Below are 20,335 nucleotides of genomic sequence, written 5' to 3' on the forward strand. Positions count from 1 at the left end.
ATTCAAACTCCATCATGCACGCCTGCCATCCACCATTATGACGCCCACTGCCTCTGTGTGCCTGTGCACAATAACATGGGTGTCCATTTGTGTATGTTTTTCTCTTTTCAGTCTGAGAGGCTCAGACATTCTACCTAGCAGGCGTGTTAGAAAGTTTGAGATGTAAACTGGATGGACGGCGAGTTTAATCCGCCGTTAATCAGCTCCTCGGAAAACTCACTCAAGCATCAGACACTGCAGATTGCTCTGCCTCTCCCTGTAACTCCCACTCTGTGTTTTTCCCAGTCATCACTTTACTCTCCCCCTGAATCACTCCATTTCACCCCCACCTGCCTCCACGCTTCTTCCCCCAAACTTCCCTTGTTTCCCTCAGAGTGTGGTCGCCTCCTCACTCCCTCCCCTGCTTTTTCCTCTTCCTCTGTTGTGTGTGATGCTGAGAAGCCCTCAGGATTAAATCTAAGTCTTTTGTTTATCATCTCAGCTATTACTGCTAATGCTGGCTCTCCCTCTCTCTTGCAGCGTGTGTGCGTGTGTGTCCACGCATGCATGTGTGGGCAAGCTCTCAGATCAAACGCAGCGTAAGACGAGCCCATAAACAAGCCTTCAGGACCACTTAGGGTTTTCGGGGAGAGTCAGTGTTGGGGGGAGGTTAGGAGGGGGAGTTAGGTACAGAAATCAGCTGCTCTGTTTATGTACCTTTCAGTGGTGATTACCGGTCCAATCTGTCTGTTTAACAGAGGAAATATCATAGCCTGGCAGAGTGTGTGTGTACTTATGTGTGTGTTTGTGAGAGTGGGAGATGCATATGGTACAGTTGCAGTGCAGAGGGCTGGAGAGATGCCACAGAGTTGCGTGGAATTAGAGCGCTGGTGCAGCAGTAAGTGTTTATTTACTCTTATGAACAACCCTGAGTCAGGAGAGCGAAAGCAGAGGAAGCAGAGGACCACCGCAGACCAGAGAGAGAGAGCGAGAGGACTGAGGATATGTGTCAGACGTACTGTATAGCCTTGGCACTGGCCTGTGTTTCCACACAGTGCAGTGAAGGCCGTGTACTGTGTGTGTCAGTGTGAGTGGGCAGACACACTGGCAGGTAGTACCCAGCATGTAGGAGGGAATTTATTTACGGTCAGTTCACAGAGTGGAATATTCACAGAGATGAATAGGCTACATTATATACTCATAATATTATTTTCATTACATTACAGTGCAGTCAGTGCAAGATTGAGTCATGTTTATGTCATGTACTGTACAGAAAAGAGCAATTACATGAACACAGTTTTCACTCAAAGTGCCAAAGTTCAACAGGAAGCGTTTTCATCAGAGGGAAATGTGGAGAGTTCCCATCGGCGGCCACTAGATGGCGCCAAATATACACAAATCATCTCTCAGGAGAGGATAGAGTAAATGAGCCAATAAATGGTTTCCGTGGTCACTGTCAAACCAGCAATAACAGTCGTTAAAATCAAGCCAAGCGTGAGCGGTTTTTCTATGTTATGTAGCCGGAGTTTGAAGTAGATTCTCCAGCTTCTGTTTCGGATGTGATCTTAATCCCCTCCAGCCACCGGAAGCGCTAGATAAAGCCGAGGTTGCAAAGTGCGTCACATCGCGGAGCAGCTGAGGATAAACGGAGCTCGCTTTGCGCCGACACTCTCCACTTTTCTGTTTGCACAACAAACCCGAGCTGACGTCTCCGCACCGCCATGGTGAAGATCGCTTTTAACTCGGCTCTGGCGCAGAAGGCGCTGGGCAAAGATGTGCCGGCCGCTGTGAAGGTGAGCTAGCGGGTTGCAGTGCGGTGTCTGAGCCCGGTGTGCGTTTTTTAGCCTCCCCTATAGCAGGCCTGCACCGGCCGCAGACCGTTAGCTCTGAGCGTGGACTTTCTCCATGTACATTTGCATAGAGGCTTTATGCGTGCTCATGTATATTGCAGATAGAATATTCAGTGGGTTGCAGTGTTTTTCGCATAATGCACAGAGGATCATGTTGCACCTGATGCAGCACACAAGTTGGACCGCCCATCTCCTGAACAGCTGTCCTGCAGAGGCCAAAGATTGAATGGGATTATAGGATTCCTGAGTCAAAGAGCTGTATAGGTTGATTGTTGACATTCAGTGCATATAATAGTATAATTATTAACTGTTGAATTGCTGACAGTATTGTGTGCATCTGTGTGTGTGTGTGTGTGTGTGTGTGTGTGTGTGTGTGTGTGTGTGTGTGTGTTTGTGTGTGTGTGTTTGTGTGTGTGTGTGTAGGATCCTGAGCTGGCCTCTGCTCCAGCAGGCAACGAGGGCTCCACAGGTCGCTGTCTGCTCACCCTGCTGGGCATCGCCTTCATCCTCAGCGGGCTCATAGTGGGGGGAGCATGTCTCTATCGATATTTCACCCCAAAGGTTTGTTGTGTGTGTTAGCTTGTGTTTTATTACAGGTGATATTAGTCTTCCCATTATTATGAGGCTATGTTGAAGAAATGTAATAGTTGTGTCCTATCTGACACTTTGTCAAACAGCCACCTTCACATTTGATTGTGATATGACTCAATATCCTGGCTACACAATTAGAAATCCTCCGTCCAGGCTGCACATTAGTTTAAATTTGCTATATTAACATTACAAAATACAGAATACACCAAGGTGGACAATCATGGGATGTATATACCAGATTGAACCATTTAATGAATTACAGCAGTTTTGAGTGTCCTAGTGGTTAAGATACACGTCATGTACAGTAGCTGTAACACTATGGGTTCGATTCCAGCTGTGGACCTTTTTTGCATGTCATACCTCTTTCACTTGACCTGTGTTTTCTGTCTCTTTCTACACTGTCTAACAAAGACAGAATGCTGGAATACAATCTTTCAAAAATGTCACTATGACCAGAGACATGCAGGCGGAGAGAGGAGGGGAAATGTTATTTAAGTTTGGGCAGAATTATTAAGGCTGTACATGACTGCTGACGAGACACTCTTGCTTTGGTAGGAAACAAAGATTGCTGACTCTTGCATGCTTTCGTCTTCATAGAAAGTGCAGACTTCACCTATTTGAATTTTGCTGTGTTGTCAGTGGGAGGGTCTCGCATTCACTGTAGCTTCTCTGTGTGCCCATTGGGGTTTTTCCTCTCATGCAAATGAGTCAAAGCCTAAAACATCTTTATTAAAGTATTCATACAATGCATAAACACCTCTTAGCTCAAATGGAATTCAGCTTTGTTTAGGAGATTCGTGTTATACACATATTCTGATATTAAATACTAAACATTCTTCTTCCTCTTGTTAAAGCAACAAGTTCTTATAAGAAACATTTTGGTTATTTACCTCATATCAGTTGTTTCCTCACATCTAAACTATAACATTTTAGTAACACAAAGATTTTTATCTCATAAAACTATATATTAATTGCATGCTTGCAGAAATATACACAGTACCCAAAAGATCACATTATAACACATTACAACTAGATTCAATACTGAGTCTGTTTTCTGTCCTCTAGTGGGTGAAAATCATTTCTTGCAGCTTTAAGCTTCATTAGCACTGCTCCTTTAGTCCTGTCTTTTGTCCTACATTTTTTTGGGCTTTTTTATGCCTTTATTGATAGTGCAGTAGAGAGAGAGACAGGAAATGGGGAGGCAGAGACAGGGGGAACCGGGGCCGACTGCAGCGAGGACTGTAGCCTCTACATATGGGGCGCCTGCTTAGACCACTTCGCTACACGACGCCCCCCTTTAGTCCTGTTTATGTCGTGTGTCATGTTTGAGAGTCTTAAAGAACTCAACTGGCCCCCACTGAAACCCATCACGTGCTTTGGCTCCCCCTGGCAGCCACAAGCCGCTGCAGAGATGCTGCTCCAGATTTATTTCTGTGAAAAAGCTGGTGCTGTTTGTAAAACCTGAGACAGTGACTGAGCAAACAGGTAGACGCACTGCAGAGAAACCACTGGCTGCATAGATTTTGGCATTTGAGGTTGCAGAGTCAGAGACCGACTTTAAGTCGGTTTAACAATAACAAGGTATGTTGGTGGCAGATGTTTTTTTTCGCTCCCCATGTACACATGACCACATGCAACCTCAAAGCGTGTGTCTATAGAAAGGGTTGGTGCTGATTTTCCGAAGGTTGAAATAAAAGTGGATAAAGTGAAGAACATAGGGGCTTTAAAAGAAGTAAATAAACACATTTGATGACAAATTAAGGCTTTGAATTTGATCTGTCTTTATGTTTATCAAAGTGATGTAATTTGCTCTCACTCTGGCGCGTCTCCTTCAGAGGCTGTATCACGGAGCCATGCAGTTCAATGACGTGTCACCCGGAGCTGGAGGAGAGAGCCAGCCGTACTACCTGCCGCGGGTGGAGGAGGAGGTGGAAATCTCTGACAGCATGGCCGTCATCAGCGTCCCCCCTCCCCGCTTCAGACCTGGAGACCCTGCTTACATCCTCCATGACTTCAACAGGGTGAGCATAAGGAAAAGTCACACACTGAATACCTCACCCACAATGCTGTAGATATTCCTGTTAATTCCTGATTACTGTGCGTGTTTGTTAAGTAGAAGCTGACGGCATATCTGGACCTGACTCTGAGAACCTGCTTTGTGATTCCTCTGAACACCTCGGTGGTCCTGCCCCCTCAGGACCTCATTGACCTCTTCTCACAGCTGATGGTGAGTAGTGATCTTCAGGGTGCTACCGGGATCTGAGGATGCAGCTGCCAATGTAAGAGAAGTAGTTAGCTTGGATGATATTAGAAGAACTATAGTCACACTGTACTCTCACTAATGCTGAGGACTACATATTACCTGGGGAAATCCAGGGATTGGTAATACTTCTAGAGATTGAATCCTGTGTAATTCCCTTTCATTGTCTTTAGATATGAAAAGGGTATCAGTAGAATATTGGAGACTAAAGCTGTGTCTCAGGTCCATACTACATATAACACATACAGTACAACATGTTATACTAACAGGAAATGATCAAATATGCGTGATGTAGGATGTGAATCAAATAGCCACTTTGGAAAGCTTTGTTATTCACCATCACCCACAATTAATTTTTTTCCAGTTTTGAGTAAGTCTTCCGGTCCCTTTGATTATTACATCGTTGGAGAATAATGTGTGCAACAGCACACTCAAAAAAAATCACCCATATTTATACTGCATACTGTATACTTTGAGTATATGTTATTTTGTCACTTCTCTAGTGTGAACACACAACATACTCACACCAGCTTAGAATCAGTATGTAGTAGGGAATTTGGGCATGGCATTAAAGTCTACAGCCCTGCTAGCAGCTGCAGCTCTGTGAGGGTTTATCTAGGCATAGTGGTACACAGAGCTAAAGTCAGCATGTTAACATGCCAATGTTTGCAGTAAACACAAGAACTTTATTAGACCGTCATGTTTTGGCTTGTGGCCTTCATCAGGGTCATCACAAAACATTTCACAAGTAAGTAAGTAAGTTTTGTTGCGACCCTGATGAAGGCTACAAGCCGAAACACGTCGGTCTAATAAAGTTCTTGTGTTTACAGCAAGTGTTGCTGCTTTTTCCGTTCTCCATGCACCTTGGAAGTTAGTGAAGTTGTGCCAGAAACCTTACTCTTTTTCTACTACATGCCAATGTTTAGCAGATGTAATGTTTACCCTGTTCACAATCACCATTAGGTTAGCGTGTTAGCATGCTAACCTTTGCTAATTAGCACTACACACAAACTGCAGCTGACACTGTGATACGTTAGGTACATTGTTTGGTCATGAGCTAAATTTTGATGTGATGATGGTGCTAAGTATAACGTTAAGAGGTTGCTAAACAACACAAAGGAGAACCACATGGTGGTGGAGTGACCAACAATAGCGTTTGGTGTTTTGAGTTTTAATGAGAGTAGCAAATGTTTCATTAAATTTCAAAAAATTATTTTCACTGAGGTGTCCACAATGTCATGTTGTAAAACATTTGGCATTTGGTATGTGGTGGTCCAGTTATCAAATGTGAGTATGTAGTGTGAAAGCATTTCACAAAATGCGGAAGTTTGGGTATGACTCATCCTTCCCACCCTGAGTTTTCATTCTTGTTTGCTGTTGTGTCCACTGAGCTGCTTTTCTGTTGAGGAACTTATTAAAGTAAACATGTATTATAATGTATTATAAGTCCTTCACGATCCGTCCTCTTTGTCCCAGTCCGGCTCTTACCGCAGCTACCTGGTGCACGAGGATTTGGTGGTGACAGAGCGCATTGATGACATCAAACCTCTGGGCTTCTACATCCGCCGGCTGTGTGATGGAAAGGAAACGTACAGAATGCAACGTCGTGCCAGTCTGCCAGGTATCGATGTAGTGCATAACCAAATCTCATGACATTTTGTCACGCATGTGCATCTGGTTTCACTTGTTAATGTCCCCCTCCACCATGATTTGAATTACAGCACGTGAGATAGGCATGCAATGACAGTCTGTTGAGTAAGAGAGGGAGTATTACAATCATACTGGCACTACAAATATGACTAACAAGGACAGGCTCTGGGCTTGTTTAATACACATTTTACCATATTACCAATACTGAATTTCTTCTCTTTGATAATTAAAACACAAACACGTACCTCCTTCCTAGCAAAAATAAACATAAATTTCAGTTCAACTTGAAAAGGTGTTGAAAATGTCTCAAACATGTCGACTAATGTTTGTGTATCTCTGCGTCTGTCAGGTGGAGGCATCCACAAGCGCTCTGCGGACGAGTGTTTCACCATCCGCCACTTTGAGAACAAGTTTGTGACTGAGACCCGGATCTGCAAGGCTTGATGGGAAAGCATGAGCGTAGGTCTGAGAGAGAGAGAGAGAGAGAGTAATGAAGGGAGCCAGAGTGAGAGAGAGTGACAGAGTTGATGGGAGTGGGTGCTGGAGAGAACAACTTTCAGCAGAAAGTTACTTTTGTATAAAACCCTAACCCCAGTTTTTGCCTCCCTTGCTTTAACCCCAGTGATAAGTGAATTTAAGTTCCAGCGTTATAGCCTAGCCCCCCTCCCCTGCTGTATTCCCCTGAACCTGTATAAGTAGCTCATAGCTCCCTTGCTCAATTATATACTAGCTAGTCTTGTACCGATAACCAGCGTCAACCTGCTAACTAAGGGTATAATTAAGTTTCATTTGTTCTGTTGGTTTTTGTTCTGTTGCTCCCTGCAGACTAATCTTATCGTTACTGTGTTACAACATCTGGTCTCCTCCAGATAAGAGTTGCTAGTCATTTTACTGAATATCCTCGTGATACTGAGAAGTCATTCATATCAGACCTGTCTGTGTGTCAGCCTACTGTTCCCACTCTTAATGGGGTTTATAGAGCAGCCTTGATGTTACAGTGTTTTATAGCATTAGTCACCCTGGAGAGTTGTGGTACTGTACAGTTACAGTGCACCTGTATTATGTTGGTCGTTGTTTTGTTTTGTTTTTTTTTTTTTGAATGGATGGTACCAGAGATGCACAAGCCCAGTCTCTCAGTCACCACTCTGTAGATATTTCCCAGAGTGCCCCGCTGCTCCCAGAGGCCTCTGCTGTCCTGGTGTGTGATGATTCCATGTAAACCTGATGGTGAACAGCCCAGCACCCTATACAACCAGTGTATGTGTTTGTGTTGAAACCTCATTTGTGATAATAAACTTGAAGGATGGTTGATGAGCTGAAGGAATGTATGAGCTAAAGGGAAATTTCACCAAATTTGACTCTTGTTTTTGAATTCTTATTTATAAATTTGTAGTCCCATCACATGGAATTACCTTTACTGAGACCATAAGAAATAAGTTCCTGTAAGTTCTTTTTGAACAACAACATATATTAAAATTGTGACAGGAACAAAGTATCTGCATAATTCTTTTATTTGGTTTTAAAAGTCAGAAGAAAAAAATGGCCTTTTGCTAAATAAAGTCATTTTCAAAAGTTTCCCACGCAATGTCTGCACAGAGAGACAATCAGACAGGAAGTGTGCTTGTACAAATGTGTTTCTGTCTCAGCTTTTTAACTGAATATCAGAAGATTAGATAAAAAAAACAATGTTGTGTGCAGCTACTGAACTGAACTTAACTTTGTTGTTGAATAAAGTTGCATTTCTTTACCTACTGAATATCTTGACAATTGGTTTTTATTAAAGCACCAACGAAAGCAGCACTTTAGAAGGCCAGAAATCACCCTTTTATCCAACTCTGCAAGCTGCTAGCCTATCATAAAACTGGATCTAGACCTCAAATGTAGCAGACAAGGGGACTTTTCCTGTATGTGGTATTTCCCCATGCTCATTAGAGATGTTGGCACTTGTGGCATGTCCATGCTTCATAACAGGAACTGCTCACTCTTCACCAGGCCAGTACAAATTTAGAACAGACACATTTTTATTTTAAAAAAATAAATACAAAAAAATCATCCTCTGTTGAAACATATTTTTTACATACTGGTTTGCACGTAAATTATATTTCTGTAGTTTTTAGGAATGCATAGAAATTATCTGTGGGTTTAGTGGTTGAGATAAAATAGTCGCTCCTTCAACAAGAGATTAGACTGTAGTCTACTCATCCTCTGCCCGCTCTCCTCCAGTTATGCAAGACAGACGCCTGCTGAAAGTCATGCTCTCTGGTATCTCTGGCTTGCTCAGTCGCCTCCAGAATTCATCAGTTGTGAAATAGTACATGAGCGGGTCCAGGCTGCAGTTCAGACTGGCCAGACAGAGCGTGACGGGGTGGCATCGCAGAATCAGGTCCCTGAGGGAACAGCTGCTCACAGCGTTGGCTTTGACCAAGAAGTCCAGGGGCATGGTGATATGGTAAGGAGCAAAGCACAGTAAGAAGACCACGGCGCAGCTTAGTACCATCCGGAACGCCCTCCGCTTCTCCCCTCGGTCATGAATTGCCCCCGCTGTCGGGTCCCGAAGGCTCCCAGCAGTTAGACAGGAGCAGGCTAACACCAGGATGAGGGGGATGATGAAGCCCACCAGCTCCGCTATGATGAGGAGGGCCCAGGCCCCTGGAGTACTGATATTCCTCATGGGCAGCTCTGAGAAACACACATGTTCACCATTGTTTTGTTCAGATTTGGGGTTCCTCAGCAGAGGGAACGGCAGACAGGCCAGGCAGACCAGCATCCAGCCACTGGCACAGATAAGCATGTCCCCTTTTCGCTTGGACGAGTTGTACCTCAGCGGACGCATGATGAGCTCACAGCGACGCACGCTGACACACACCAGGAAGAAGATGGATGCGTACATGTTGACATACTTGAGATAGAAGCAGATCATGCACAGAGGATGACCAAAGGGCCAGGTGTTGTTCAGGTAATAGTAGATCCGCAGGGGCAGAGAGAGGACCTGAGGAGAGCAGAGAGTGTCAGCATGGCTGTAGAAGAAGAAAAGCCTGTTATCTTTAGATCATCTGCTCCTACTGTGTAATTCAGCACGTCTGCTTTTCCTGAAACATTTAGTCAGGCAATCTGGCAGCAACAAAAAAGATTAATCAACAATTTTGATAATCAATTAATTGTTTAAAGGAATAGTTCACGTTGTTTGAAGTCCGCTTTAGTCAAATCATGTGGTCGATGACCTGAGTAGCTAATATCAGCTTTGACTGAACTTTGTGAGGCATTTTTGCTCAGTCTCTCAGCAGTGAGTAATTTTGTTTTTGTTTTGTTTCATTGTTAGATAACCCTGTCACCCACAACTCCCCCAAACTCGTCAGACATTTTCCATTACATAGGTGAAATGATAACATTTTGTTTTGATCACTCTATTTGTCATTTATAATCAGAATATGCACAATCAATAAATGGTTTATAACATACTATAACACACTTAGCATCTGTTGTAAGGTTATAGAAAGACATTTTGAAGTGTTTATCCTGGCCAGTGTATAAATAAGTACACAGCTGTCATCTAATACAATATTTTATATTAATGTGAAAGATGACTCCTTTGTTTATTATAGCTATTAATTATATGTATTAGTGAAGTATGCATATTCATGTTTTTCAATCAATAAAAACTCCAGGCCAGTGGCTGACAGCTCTGCAAGAAATCTAGTAAGTGCACCTTGAGTTAGGAGTTTCTCTCTGTCAACTTTTGTCTATTAGCTGATAGATGTTTTATTACATAATGTAAACATGTGTTCATGTGTTTGTTTATATATCATTAAATTATGTTCTGTTTAATCAGTTATTCATTAACTACTTATACAACAGTTATGGATGCTTCATTGGGGAATTTATAATTGTCGACATATACGTTACTAAACACTTAGAAATGTCCATATATCTTTAAAACAATGGTGTAGCGTGTTTATGTTCATTAATGCTTATTACGTAGCTGTGTCACCAGTTAAAGGGTTATTTGGAAAATATAAATAATAGATTAATCAGTAATAAAATCATCATGACTTGTTTCTAGCTGAATTAGGGTAGATGAGATGAGACAAACAGACAGAGACAGATATAACTACAGTTTTTTGCAAAGGTTTGGGTGGACCTCAGATGTTTTGTACTGAGGTCTAAGGTAAGATTTCCGTCCAATGACTCCTCCATGTAGACCCATGTCTGTGCGTCATTGCTGTGGCTAAACCTTCCTGCAGCGCTTCTGCAGTCATGTGGGGGGGGTTTGCTTTGCCTTCCTACCCAGCAGATGTGCAGTTTTCTTGATCTTCATGATCTTATCTCAACTTCAATAGTTCCCCTTAACTGGCATTTCTTAGTGACATTTTGTACAGTGGATATTAGAAGCTGGAAGCACATCTTTTTCTAGCCTGTGAATCTAGCTTCTCGATCAGATCCTCAGTCAGTGGTCTAGTAGGTTAGTGGTAGCTGACCACAAGATTTGAGTCAGATAATGTAGTGACAATGACATAATGACAATTATTGACTGACAAGTCCTAATGAGCTAATTAAATTCCCAATATTTTGGTGCACAAACGTTTTCATGTCAGTTTTTTTTCAGCTGATGAAATATAAAGTGACAGTTGCATTAACATTTGAAGAGAGGCAAATATTTGATGGCTGTTTGCTGCAGGGTTTGTATTTACTCCTTATCACTTCAAACCTTTGCACACAACTGTATGTGAGTAATTATATGAATAAAAAAAAATGTAATGAAACTATAAAATCTGAATTAGAAAAGACACGGAGGGAGTTTTACCTGCAGCAGGTCGGCCACAGCCAGGTTCATCATGAACACCACCGCCTTCTTGGTTTCTCTGACATAGACCCTGAACACCCAGAGCGCCAACACATTACCCAGCAGACCAGGTGCTAAGATCACGCTGTACACCACTGCATACACATGGTGTTGGTACGTTCGCAGATCTTCACTGTTTCTACAGCTTTGGTTCACAGAGTTCATCTTAAGCCAAGAGCTGTCTACTCTTAAGTGTTAAGACAAGCTGCCTTGTGAATAAACAGGAAGCTTGTATCAGGGAAGCTGCTTATCGTCTGGTGATGGGTTTGTTTGAGAATCCATGCTGTCCATTATGGTGAGGAGGAGTTCAGGCTGTGACCTGTGCCACTACAGTCCTGGTCTCTGCAGCATCCCAGAGAGAGAAGTAATGACTTTTAGTGAAGCTGAAGTTGTGTCAAGTGCTGAGAAACTGTTTCAGGTCACGATCAATCCCAAGAATACGGCATCCTGGTAGAGGAGAGAAAAGTTGGTCAAATTAAGAACATTTCTAGTAGGATGTGTAAAATTGTGTCCAAAAGCCACAAAGCAGGAATCAAAAAGGGCCTGTCTGTCTCTCTGTCACCTCACATCAAGAGGACCTGTGTGTGTGTGGGTTTCCTCCCACAGTCCAAAAAGAAGAGTGTTAGATGAATCGGAAATTCTCAGTTACTCTGAACTGTGACAAACTGCCCCCTTGTCCTGTATTTCACCAAGTGCATGCTGGGATAGAAAACAGGATGATAATTGTGTCACAGTAAATCAACTTTTGATGGCAGCACGTTTTGCATGTTACACGGTAGCTATCAAGTACTGAGGAAGAGCCTTTATAAATAGGACGCACACACACACACACACACACACACACACACGCACGCACATGCAAACACACTGACACTTTTCAGCTTCTGAACTACTACTTTCCATGGGCCCAGCTTGTTGCACAGGTGTTTACCGCTGCATATCATCAAAAATCCATTTGTGTAAGATAGCAGCTCACTGCAGTGGCATTTACAGTAAATATGCAAACCCACAGAGAAGTTGATGCTTCAGTCTCCCACGTACTGTTCATTGTGCAGCATCTCCACCTGTAGGGTGGCCTACAATAAGCCAGTGTGAAACGCCTTGGAGCGAGGCATCAGTGAAACTTGCGTGGTTTACAAGTCAGACAGGGTGTAGGGTTAACAGGTCAGACCAAAAGTAACCTGCCTTCACTAAGTCTGCTTAGATATGAGGAACAACAACTTTTGTGGTTAACTGACACATGCGTTCTTAACACATCGAACAGCACATAACGAAACTAATTTAAGAACATATAGATCTTTTAGGTAAGTGTAAGCTCTGATCAGCTCGACTTCAAATGGAAATGCACAGTGATGTCGAGAACTGAACTTCCAGCTTGTAGGTGTGATACACCCACCACAGCTGTATAGCAGATGGATGCTGGTTTACCTTATTTTTGCTACAACCCATATGAAGAATACACAATGTGAGCTACGAAGATTGATCCTACTTTTGATACTTTGAGTATTTAATCCGATTTTGTCTAAACAGATCTTAACTGATTATGGAGCAGAACAAAGAGAGGCACATGTTTTCATTGTTCTGATCCTCCACACATTCAGTATTTTACAAATAAGATTTGATAATTTGAATTGATGATTTCATTTATCATGTTGAGGTTGGCCCCTCTCCAAAGTGTGACATGATGAATTTGAGGGGGAGTGAGAAGATTAATAGGGTAAGGAAGAATAAAAAAAATGTAGTTTGTGCAACAAAGATTTCCATTCATTTTGCTGACTTTTCTCTAATTTTTCATTTTTCTAGTGAACAGTAAGATAAATGGAGGCAAATGAGATTTTTCAGTTTGAATTCACTCTATGGTGAGACCACTAGCACATATAGACATATGACATGTGACAAGGGACCTCAGCTGTATTCCCACAGTATTTTTGTAACAGGTCACAGGCTAAAAAGGTTGGTAACCACTGGTTTTGTCTTTAACAGTGTATTGTATTAAATAAGTTTAACATATATTTCTTGTGAAATCTTCATCAGAAAAGTAATTTTGATATGGTGGTAAAAAGTACAATATTTCGTAAATGCGGAAAGTACAAAAATGTACCTAAGCACCATAAATTTTCCACCACTTTCCCAGCAAGGTCACTAACAAGCAGGGGAATTTTGGATAAGTGAAGAGGGGATTTGGATGCAGTACAACTCTGCTTTAAGATATATAAACTCTTCCTCAGCTCTCTGGCCTCTGCCTCTGCTCTGCCTTTTATTCCACTTCACAGAGACAGAGAAAGCTCCCAGTGGACACCCGGTCTTCCTTTTAGCTTCATTCACCTCTGACCTAACTGTGTTTTTCTGGTGTCATTCTCTTCTCTTTTGAAACACATGTACAGTCAGAGGCTCATGTATGATCTTAGTGAGGACCAATCAGTGTTGGACTCTCATTTCCTCCTTGTGGCTTGTCACAGCAGACTTATATGAACAATGTCAACCTATTGAGACCAGCCCATCTGTGATGTCCAATCACCATCGTACTGTGACAGAAGCCATGTCATATGTCTTGTTGATATTTGGTTTATGAAGACTTAGAGGTATATGAAATCTCTGTGTTTCAGAAAACAGCTGTTCCCCTACCTTAGGGTCCTCAGATCTTGTCAATGGAAACACATTATATGATCCACCATGATTCATCTCTCTGTGGGTTGTTGGCACGTTACAGCTTTTCCATCTGGCCTCATGTGTCAGCTCCCAAAAGTTTGATGGTGGGCACCCAGGTCCCTCCACGTGTGCTGCTCCAACACACAAAACATGCCATGACCCCCCCCCCCCCCCCCCCCCCCCCCCGCTCCCTGATACTGTGCCCTTACATTAACACATAAAGGGAACACACAGACACCATGACACTGGCCTACAAATACACAAACACACACACACACACTACATTACAGACATTCCACACACTGGAGAAATATACGAGATCCCCCATGAGGCATGACTTCACACTGAAAGCATTCAGCGTCTCCACACAAAAGCTCACACTCTCTGTTTGTTTGTTTAAAAAAGAATTTATGAGATTGACATTGTCTCACCTCTGTCTTCAAACTCGAAGCTGCATCGCATTAAAAAGCAGAAGGGTGAAGCATCAGCCAACACACATGCCATCCCCCTCCCTCTTCCCCCTCTAACACTGTTTAGTTTCTCTGTCCCGCTCTCTCTCTTTCCCACTTTATCTGTTGCTCTCCCTCGTAAACAGTTTCTTTTGTCTTCTTCTGCAACACTGTTGTTTCCTGTTTTTATTTCTCACTGTGTTCTCTCTATGTCTCCGTCTGTCTTGCTTTCTCTCTGTGTCTCTCTGCTCTACTGAGAGTTTTAGCGCACATAGAGCTTCCTGTGAGAGTAGGGGTGTGGTTTACAAGAATATTTGACACCATAACTTCTGCTATTATGCTCATCGCCACTACTTTCCTTGTGGACCGTGATCATCTGCCTAGTGTGTCCTTTTCAGGCAAATCAAAACATTACAACCTATCATGTATCAGTGCTAGAATCAGTACTAAAAGTAGAAACAGAAAAGGGGTTTTTTTGCGTATTTGAAACTGCTTTTGGTTTCTTGTTCTCACATATTTCAAAACATGATATTTTCAGTGCCAGATAAAAAATTTGATGCAATGCTGGTGTGTGAGTGTGACAGCAAAGATAAGAAGTGGGCACATTTTTGGAGGGGTGAATCAGACACCTGGCAGTTTCTCTAAAGGTGGGCTGTGTGGGGGTGGGGGGTAGCCTCAAAGTTGGCTCATACTCTGGTTTTGCAGATGCAAGAGGAGGTGAGGGGGTGGGGGGTGGGTGGGGTTAGTGAGGCAAGTGAGAGGGACGGGGGGGGGGCAAGTGAGAGGGACGGGGGGGGGAGGGGGGGGGTTTAAAAGTCGACCTCAGATCCCGGCAGTTACTGGTTTTTCAGAGCTGCACCAACTGAAGCCAACTGTCTTCACCACTTTGCATTGCAAAGGGAAGTACAGCAAAAATGAACTGGCACCTGTTTTCATTTGCTACCAACCAGAGGAAACCTCATCATGAACCAACCTGAGATGAACAAAACAGACAAAACGTCACAGCACCTGATGAGACAGAAAGCACAGACTAGCTTTTATTTACAATACAGTGGCTTGCATTCACCTACAGCTTAGACAGTTACAACATAGCTTATCTAAAGTTTGAGACTGTGGTTTTAGAGCAGACTTCCGATATCAAGCAACTGTTACGATATTCATACAGATTTTGTGCACAGGCTCATGCAACATATACATCATTTCATTTTCTGATTTTTACTCTGTGGTCTAAAGCAATGTCCTCTGGGAGGCTCTTCATATTGACGTCAAAGTTAACGTGAAATCCTGCAAATTGTAAGGCCTGTTTTCAAGTTCAACACAATGCATCATGGAGGCCTGGCTGTTGGTCATCCTCTTTCACACTTGCTGGTCAATAATGCTATTCCCTGTCTGAGCAGTTACTCTCCATGCTCAACAGTCTGTGAGGTGGTAGGTGCTGGGTCGGGGAGCTGATCGGGGAGGAGAGTAGCGAGGAGGAGAAGGAGGAGGTGCGCCTGGTGAGGTGCAACCTGAACTCAGCTGTTAGAAAATAATAGAGCAGGGGGTTGAGGCAGCAGCTCAGGCTCGCCAGGCACAGAGACACCGGGTGGAACTGACTCACAGCCTGCCTGGTAGGACAGTGGGTCACTATGTCCTGCGACACCATCAGGTAGAACAAGAAGTTGAGGTGGTAGGGGGCAAAGCAGAGCCAGAAGAGGGCCAAGCAGCTCAGTACCATCCGCAGGGCGCGCCGCTTCTCCCTCTTTGTCTGCTTTTCGTTAAGTTTATCCGTCTGACAGTTGGAGGAGACTGACTGGAGTTGGCTGCGTGCTGAGGAGTTGAGTCGAGCGTTCGAGTTTTGCTGATCCTCGGTCTGTTTTTGGTTGAGGGACTGAGCGATGCGGATAGAGCTGTAACTGATGCAGGCCAAAGGAATGACGAAACCAAACATCTCAGCTGAGGCCATCATGGTGACTGCCAGAGAGAGAGACAGACGCCGCATGGGCAAATCTTTAAAACAGCTCCCTTTGATGGAACTGTTGGGATGTTGGGTAGAAGTGGCATCCAGAGAATAGGACATGTTATTGAGTGTTTGTGTGCTGACGCTGGCATTGGTTTCACTACCGTTGGACCGCATCAGAATGAATGGCGAGCAAGCCAGACCGACCACCACCCACACTACAACACTGATCAACAGGTCATAACGCCGCCTCCACCGACGAGCAGCAAACGGGTCGAGCAGAAAGACGCACCTCTGCACGCTGATACACATCTGGAAACACAGGAACCAGACAAAACAGTGGCATGAAAATCACTTGACCAGATTCAGAGGCACAGTCAGTAAAACTGTTCCGAGAACTGAGAAGAAGGGAGTCGCTGGCTTATATGCAAATGACTTACTATTATCATGTGCTGACATTTCAAAGAGGAATTGCAAAGCTGTCATTTTATCAAGTATCATCTGGATATCACCAGGATTAACTTGACTAAACCGCCTGCTTACCAGGAACACTATGGCAGCGTACATGTTGAGGAATTTGAGATAGAAGCAGAACAAGCAGACGCCTCGTCCAAAAGGCCAGGTGTGTGTGAAGTAATAATAGATCCTGAGGGGCAGAGAGAGGATGTGGGCCAGGTCAGCTGCTGCCAGGTTTATCATGAAGATCACTGCCTTGGTCTTCTTACTGTGGAGCAACATGCAGAGGAGTTAGCCATGTCCAGAATGTACTTGGCATTTTATATGTGCATGTGTGTATTTACCTAATGTGTCTGCAGAGGACATAGAGAGCAGTGGTGTTGAGCAGCAGGCCAGGGATGAAGAGCAGCAGGTAGAAGTACGTGTACATCTTGTCCATGCGCTGTTCCCAGGCCGTATTGTTGTAGCCACATTGTAAGGAGGAGTTCACCAGGGACTCCCTCGACAACCCAGACATTTTCGCAGTCATTCCCTCGCTCAAACAGACACTGGAGGCATATTCAGCAAACCTTACCTGTTGTCAGTCCTTCGTCTTTTCACTCCCATAACACTGCAGTGGAAAAAAGACAGTTGGCATGTAATGTAAAAACATCATAGTATATGTAGAACACTGATCCCTTATTGGTTTCACTTTCTAATGAGGCACCATTCACAAATGTGTCATAGGTTGTAACTAATGGCTTTAAAAAAGTTATTTAACCGTTCTCTAATGCTTTATAAAACAGCTATAAGTCATTAACTCATAATAATGTTTGGGTTGCCAGGTTGTGACAAATCCCATCGGCTGTTTGTTATGCTCCTCCAGTATAAGTAAACAAATCTTTATTTGTATGTAACAACTTGTATATCACTTTTAGCTCTTTAATTCATTAGGAAAAGGGTTAAATCAGATCAACACACAAAATCACTTCAACGTTATGACACTTACAAGTACAGATTCTGTGGACTGTTGTAAAAACCCCTTTATTAATGACTTTTAAACATTTATATTTCTATTATATCTCTATTTATATATTTTTTATTAAGTGAGGAATTCAACAAAAAAACTTTAAATATGAAAATAGTCTTAAGAGTCTTAAGTCTAAAGAGCAAACTGAAAAGAAAAAACAAGAAGCTGATGACAGTGAGACCCTATGGCGCTTGTGTGTAACCAATTACACTTACTCAAGTGCTATAGTTAATATAGCAATATAGTAATAAGTTCATTTTAAAAATATTTATATTTACATGCAAAACATATCATTAGCTAGTAAAATAAGATGCACTTCTATTGATTTATTTGGTTCCTCCTCAACCAATTATAACATTAAAATGCTCCTTACATGTTAATGCATCAGTAATAAAAATCAATATATTATATATTACATACTTTTACTTCTGATAGTTTCAGTACTTTTGCCATTACTTTTACTTAAGTAAAATTTTCATTTTCAATAATTTGTATATATTTTTCAGATTTTTTTTTTTTTTTTTTTTTTTTTGCCACACACTCATTTTCTTGTAGTGAAGTATCATCTGCCCAGATTTTAGTTTTTTCAGGTAACACGTTCGCGCCGCTTTATATGTGCGGGATATTTACTAATGAAAATAATCATAAAAAGTATAATAAATCAGAGATTCTTCAAAGTATACTCTGTCTGGCCAGAGACTGCAACAGGAAATGAGGAGAAGAGAGACAGTTTATAGCTGAAGCACCGCCCTTCCTTCTTCCATCAAGATGTCACTACACCCTTCCTCTGTCACCCCAGAGAGGGAAGAGAAACAGTAATTGTTTTTTGCTGCTTTACTGTATTTTTGCCCAGTTTTTGACTCTTGCTGCTACCAGGTGTTGACGCTATCAGTCTGCTACAGTCAGCCAATGGACGCACTCACTGCACCTGTGCATTTAAGAGTTGTGTGAGAGCATGTCCTAAAACTTGAATTTGAGGAAGTAACTGTCTGGTAGGTCAGGTTTTGTAAGAACTGATGAAGATAAATCTGCAACCTGCATTTTCTCAACACTGTTGTGAAAGCATTTATAAGTGTGAAAACACATTTGAAAAGAGTCTCAAACCATGTAGAAAAATTCAGTCAAAGCAGCTCAAATATTGCTGTAATTCAATGGAATAATGATTTTCATGAGAGACAAACATTCCAAAACTTACTTTACATTTTATTGCTAATTTGACCTTAATAATAGCTTTAAAATGAAACATATGATATGTACATACTAGCAGATGTAGATATTTTATAGCATTTATTGTAATATTTAAATATTATATTGGATGCAAAGTGACAGAGGCTTTAATAACAAATCTCCTGTTATCAGCAAAATGTGAAACGTGTCAAATTTTGAAAGCACGGCAGCGTGACTGCCTCACAGACGTTATTTCTCTGAACAAAAACCATATGTCATTACCTTGTATTCTTCTCTCTACATCACCAGCATGGATAGAGGGGAGAGGTCAGACCCAGCAGGGACCACCAGAGACCACATATTTCACAGTCCTTTGTAAACAGCAGACTGACGAACAAACACTCTCTCCTCTTCGAGCTGTGCAGTGGCAAACAGGGTCAACAGCAGACCTTCCTGGTGCACATTGCAGACGACAAAAAACAAAACAAAAAAAAACCTGTCAGTGTGTGCATGTGAGCAAGGTTGCATTAAGCCCGCCAATAAAGCGGTTTCTGTTTTAATGTGTAGTTGCGTCAGATAGTGGTGTGTTGTGTCGCTGTTCTCAGGCTTGACTGAATCTTGGTGCCTAGGGTACAGTGATGAGGGGAAGGGGAAGCTCTGCCCTCACGCATGTGCGTATTTTCTACCATTTGCTGCGTCACAGATAGGCAAAACTTAAGATACAGTATTGGGCATGCAGAGGGGTTCAACGTGTGGGTAAGAAAACGGAATGACAACACTTACCAGTACAAACATTAATCTAACAGGAGACAGAAAGGACGGCAGATATGTGACACGGCAGAATCTGAGGCACCCACTGTGTCGTTTCAATTTGCAAACTGCTGTGTTTGTAATTGTAACACAAAAAAAGTGCAAGTTTATATCTGCTTCCTCTATCAGGTGCTATACTTCCCTTTGTTTTTTTTTTAAAGCTGTTGTTACGGTAGATTTGTGTGTAGACATTTAAATTTTTAATTTGTGCTTCAGTCCTCTGAAATGTTAAAAGGGTTGGATTTTATTTTTCCCGTGGCTACTGATATTGAGGGAAGGCCATTCAAACTTTTCCAGTATGGTCATGGTTTCAGGTGTATGGTGTCTAGACCAAAAAAAAAACAACACACACACACACACACACACACACACACACACTCAGCAGCAGCAGCAGCAGCAGCAGTAGCGGTTTTATCCATCCTGTTAGTTTCACAGTATCTAATAGATTTAAATTCACACCTTCATAAAAATTACACATTCCCCAACTGTTCCTGTCACCTGCATGACCTATATGAAACTTGCAGGCTTCCTGTGCTGTAATAAGTTTCATCTCAACACATTTCAATATAAAGCTAATGGTCATTCACATGTTGAACACAAAGAAACACATAATAATGAAAAATCAGTGGCGTTTAGTTTAGTATTTTTAACCAAAAAAAAGTCTTTGTTCCAACTTATGGCCACTA

The 20,335-nt window shown here is 42.4% G+C and overlaps 3 protein-coding genes across 4 annotated transcripts; 1 reads left to right on the plus strand and 2 right to left on the minus strand.

The window, feature by feature from the left end:
• Window positions 1-1,399: 1,399 nt before the first annotated feature.
• On the plus strand, window positions 1,400-8,086 carry LOC111226563 (integral membrane protein 2A-like). Its single transcript, XM_022751771.1, has 6 exons — window positions 1,400-1,772; window positions 2,253-2,390; window positions 4,256-4,441; window positions 4,537-4,647; window positions 6,157-6,301; window positions 6,680-8,086. The coding sequence occupies exons 1-6, from the start codon at window positions 1,701-1,703 to the stop codon at window positions 6,772-6,774; spliced, it is 747 nt and encodes a 248-aa protein (XP_022607492.1). The 5' UTR covers window positions 1,400-1,700; the 3' UTR covers window positions 6,775-8,086.
• On the minus strand, window positions 7,395-14,525 carry LOC111226562 (probable G-protein coupled receptor 174). 2 transcript variants are annotated; one of them, XM_022751769.1, is made up of 3 exons: window positions 14,251-14,525; window positions 11,132-11,617; window positions 7,395-9,319 (listed from the first exon to the last, which is right to left on the minus strand). In XM_022751769.1, the coding sequence occupies exons 2-3, from the start codon at window positions 11,333-11,335 to the stop codon at window positions 8,525-8,527; spliced, it is 999 nt and encodes a 332-aa protein (XP_022607490.1). In that variant the 5' UTR covers window positions 11,336-11,617; window positions 14,251-14,525; the 3' UTR covers window positions 7,395-8,524. The 2 variants fall into 2 exon arrangements, with proteins under 2 accessions (XP_022607490.1, XP_022607491.1); XM_022751770.1 differs by lacking the exon at window positions 14,251-14,525 and adding an exon at window positions 13,796-13,899.
• A 762-nt stretch (window positions 14,526-15,287) lies between these two features.
• LOC111226559 (putative P2Y purinoceptor 10) lies at window positions 15,288-19,989 on the minus strand. Its single transcript, XM_022751767.1, has 4 exons — window positions 19,122-19,989; window positions 17,008-17,273; window positions 16,751-16,931; window positions 15,288-16,519 (listed from the first exon to the last, which is right to left on the minus strand). The coding sequence occupies exons 2-4, from the start codon at window positions 17,190-17,192 to the stop codon at window positions 15,647-15,649; spliced, it is 1,239 nt and encodes a 412-aa protein (XP_022607488.1). The 5' UTR covers window positions 17,193-17,273; window positions 19,122-19,989; the 3' UTR covers window positions 15,288-15,646.
• Between the last annotated feature and the right edge of the window lie 346 nt (window positions 19,990-20,335).

Source organism: Seriola dumerili, unplaced genomic scaffold (assembly GCF_002260705.1).
Source record: "Seriola dumerili isolate Sdu_G_001 unplaced genomic scaffold, Sdu_1.0 BDQW01000161.1, whole genome shotgun sequence".
Classification (NCBI taxonomy): Eukaryota; Metazoa; Chordata; class Actinopteri; order Carangiformes; family Carangidae; genus Seriola; species Seriola dumerili.

Excerpts from the sequence above, each read along its gene's own strand:
- LOC111226559 (XM_022751767.1), bottom strand. The coding sequence starts at position 17,192 with ATGACTGCGAAAATGTCTGGGTTGTCGAGGGAGTCCCTGGTGAACTCC. Across the intron at positions 16,932-17,007 it reads GTCCTCTGCAGACACATTAG|TAAGAAGACCAAGGCAGTGA; the intron begins GTAAATACACAC and ends GTTGCTCCACAG. Across the intron at positions 16,520-16,750 it reads ACGCTGCCATAGTGTTCCTG|ATGTGTATCAGCGTGCAGAG; the intron begins GTAAGCAGGCGG and ends CTGTGTTTCCAG.
- LOC111226562 (XM_022751769.1), bottom strand. The coding sequence starts at position 11,335 with ATGAACTCTGTGAACCAAAGCTGTAGAAACAGTGAAGATCTGCGAACG. Across the intron at positions 9,320-11,131 it reads CTGTGGCCGACCTGCTGCAG|GTCCTCTCTCTGCCCCTGCG; the intron begins GTAAAACTCCCT and ends TGCTCTCCTCAG.
- LOC111226563 (XM_022751771.1), top strand. The coding sequence starts at position 1,701 with ATGGTGAAGATCGCTTTTAACTCGGCTCTGGCGCAGAAGGCGCTGGGC. Across the intron at positions 4,442-4,536 it reads TCCTCCATGACTTCAACAGG|AAGCTGACGGCATATCTGGA; the intron begins GTGAGCATAAGG and ends TTTGTTAAGTAG. Across the intron at positions 6,302-6,679 it reads ACGTCGTGCCAGTCTGCCAG|GTGGAGGCATCCACAAGCGC; the intron begins GTATCGATGTAG and ends TGCGTCTGTCAG.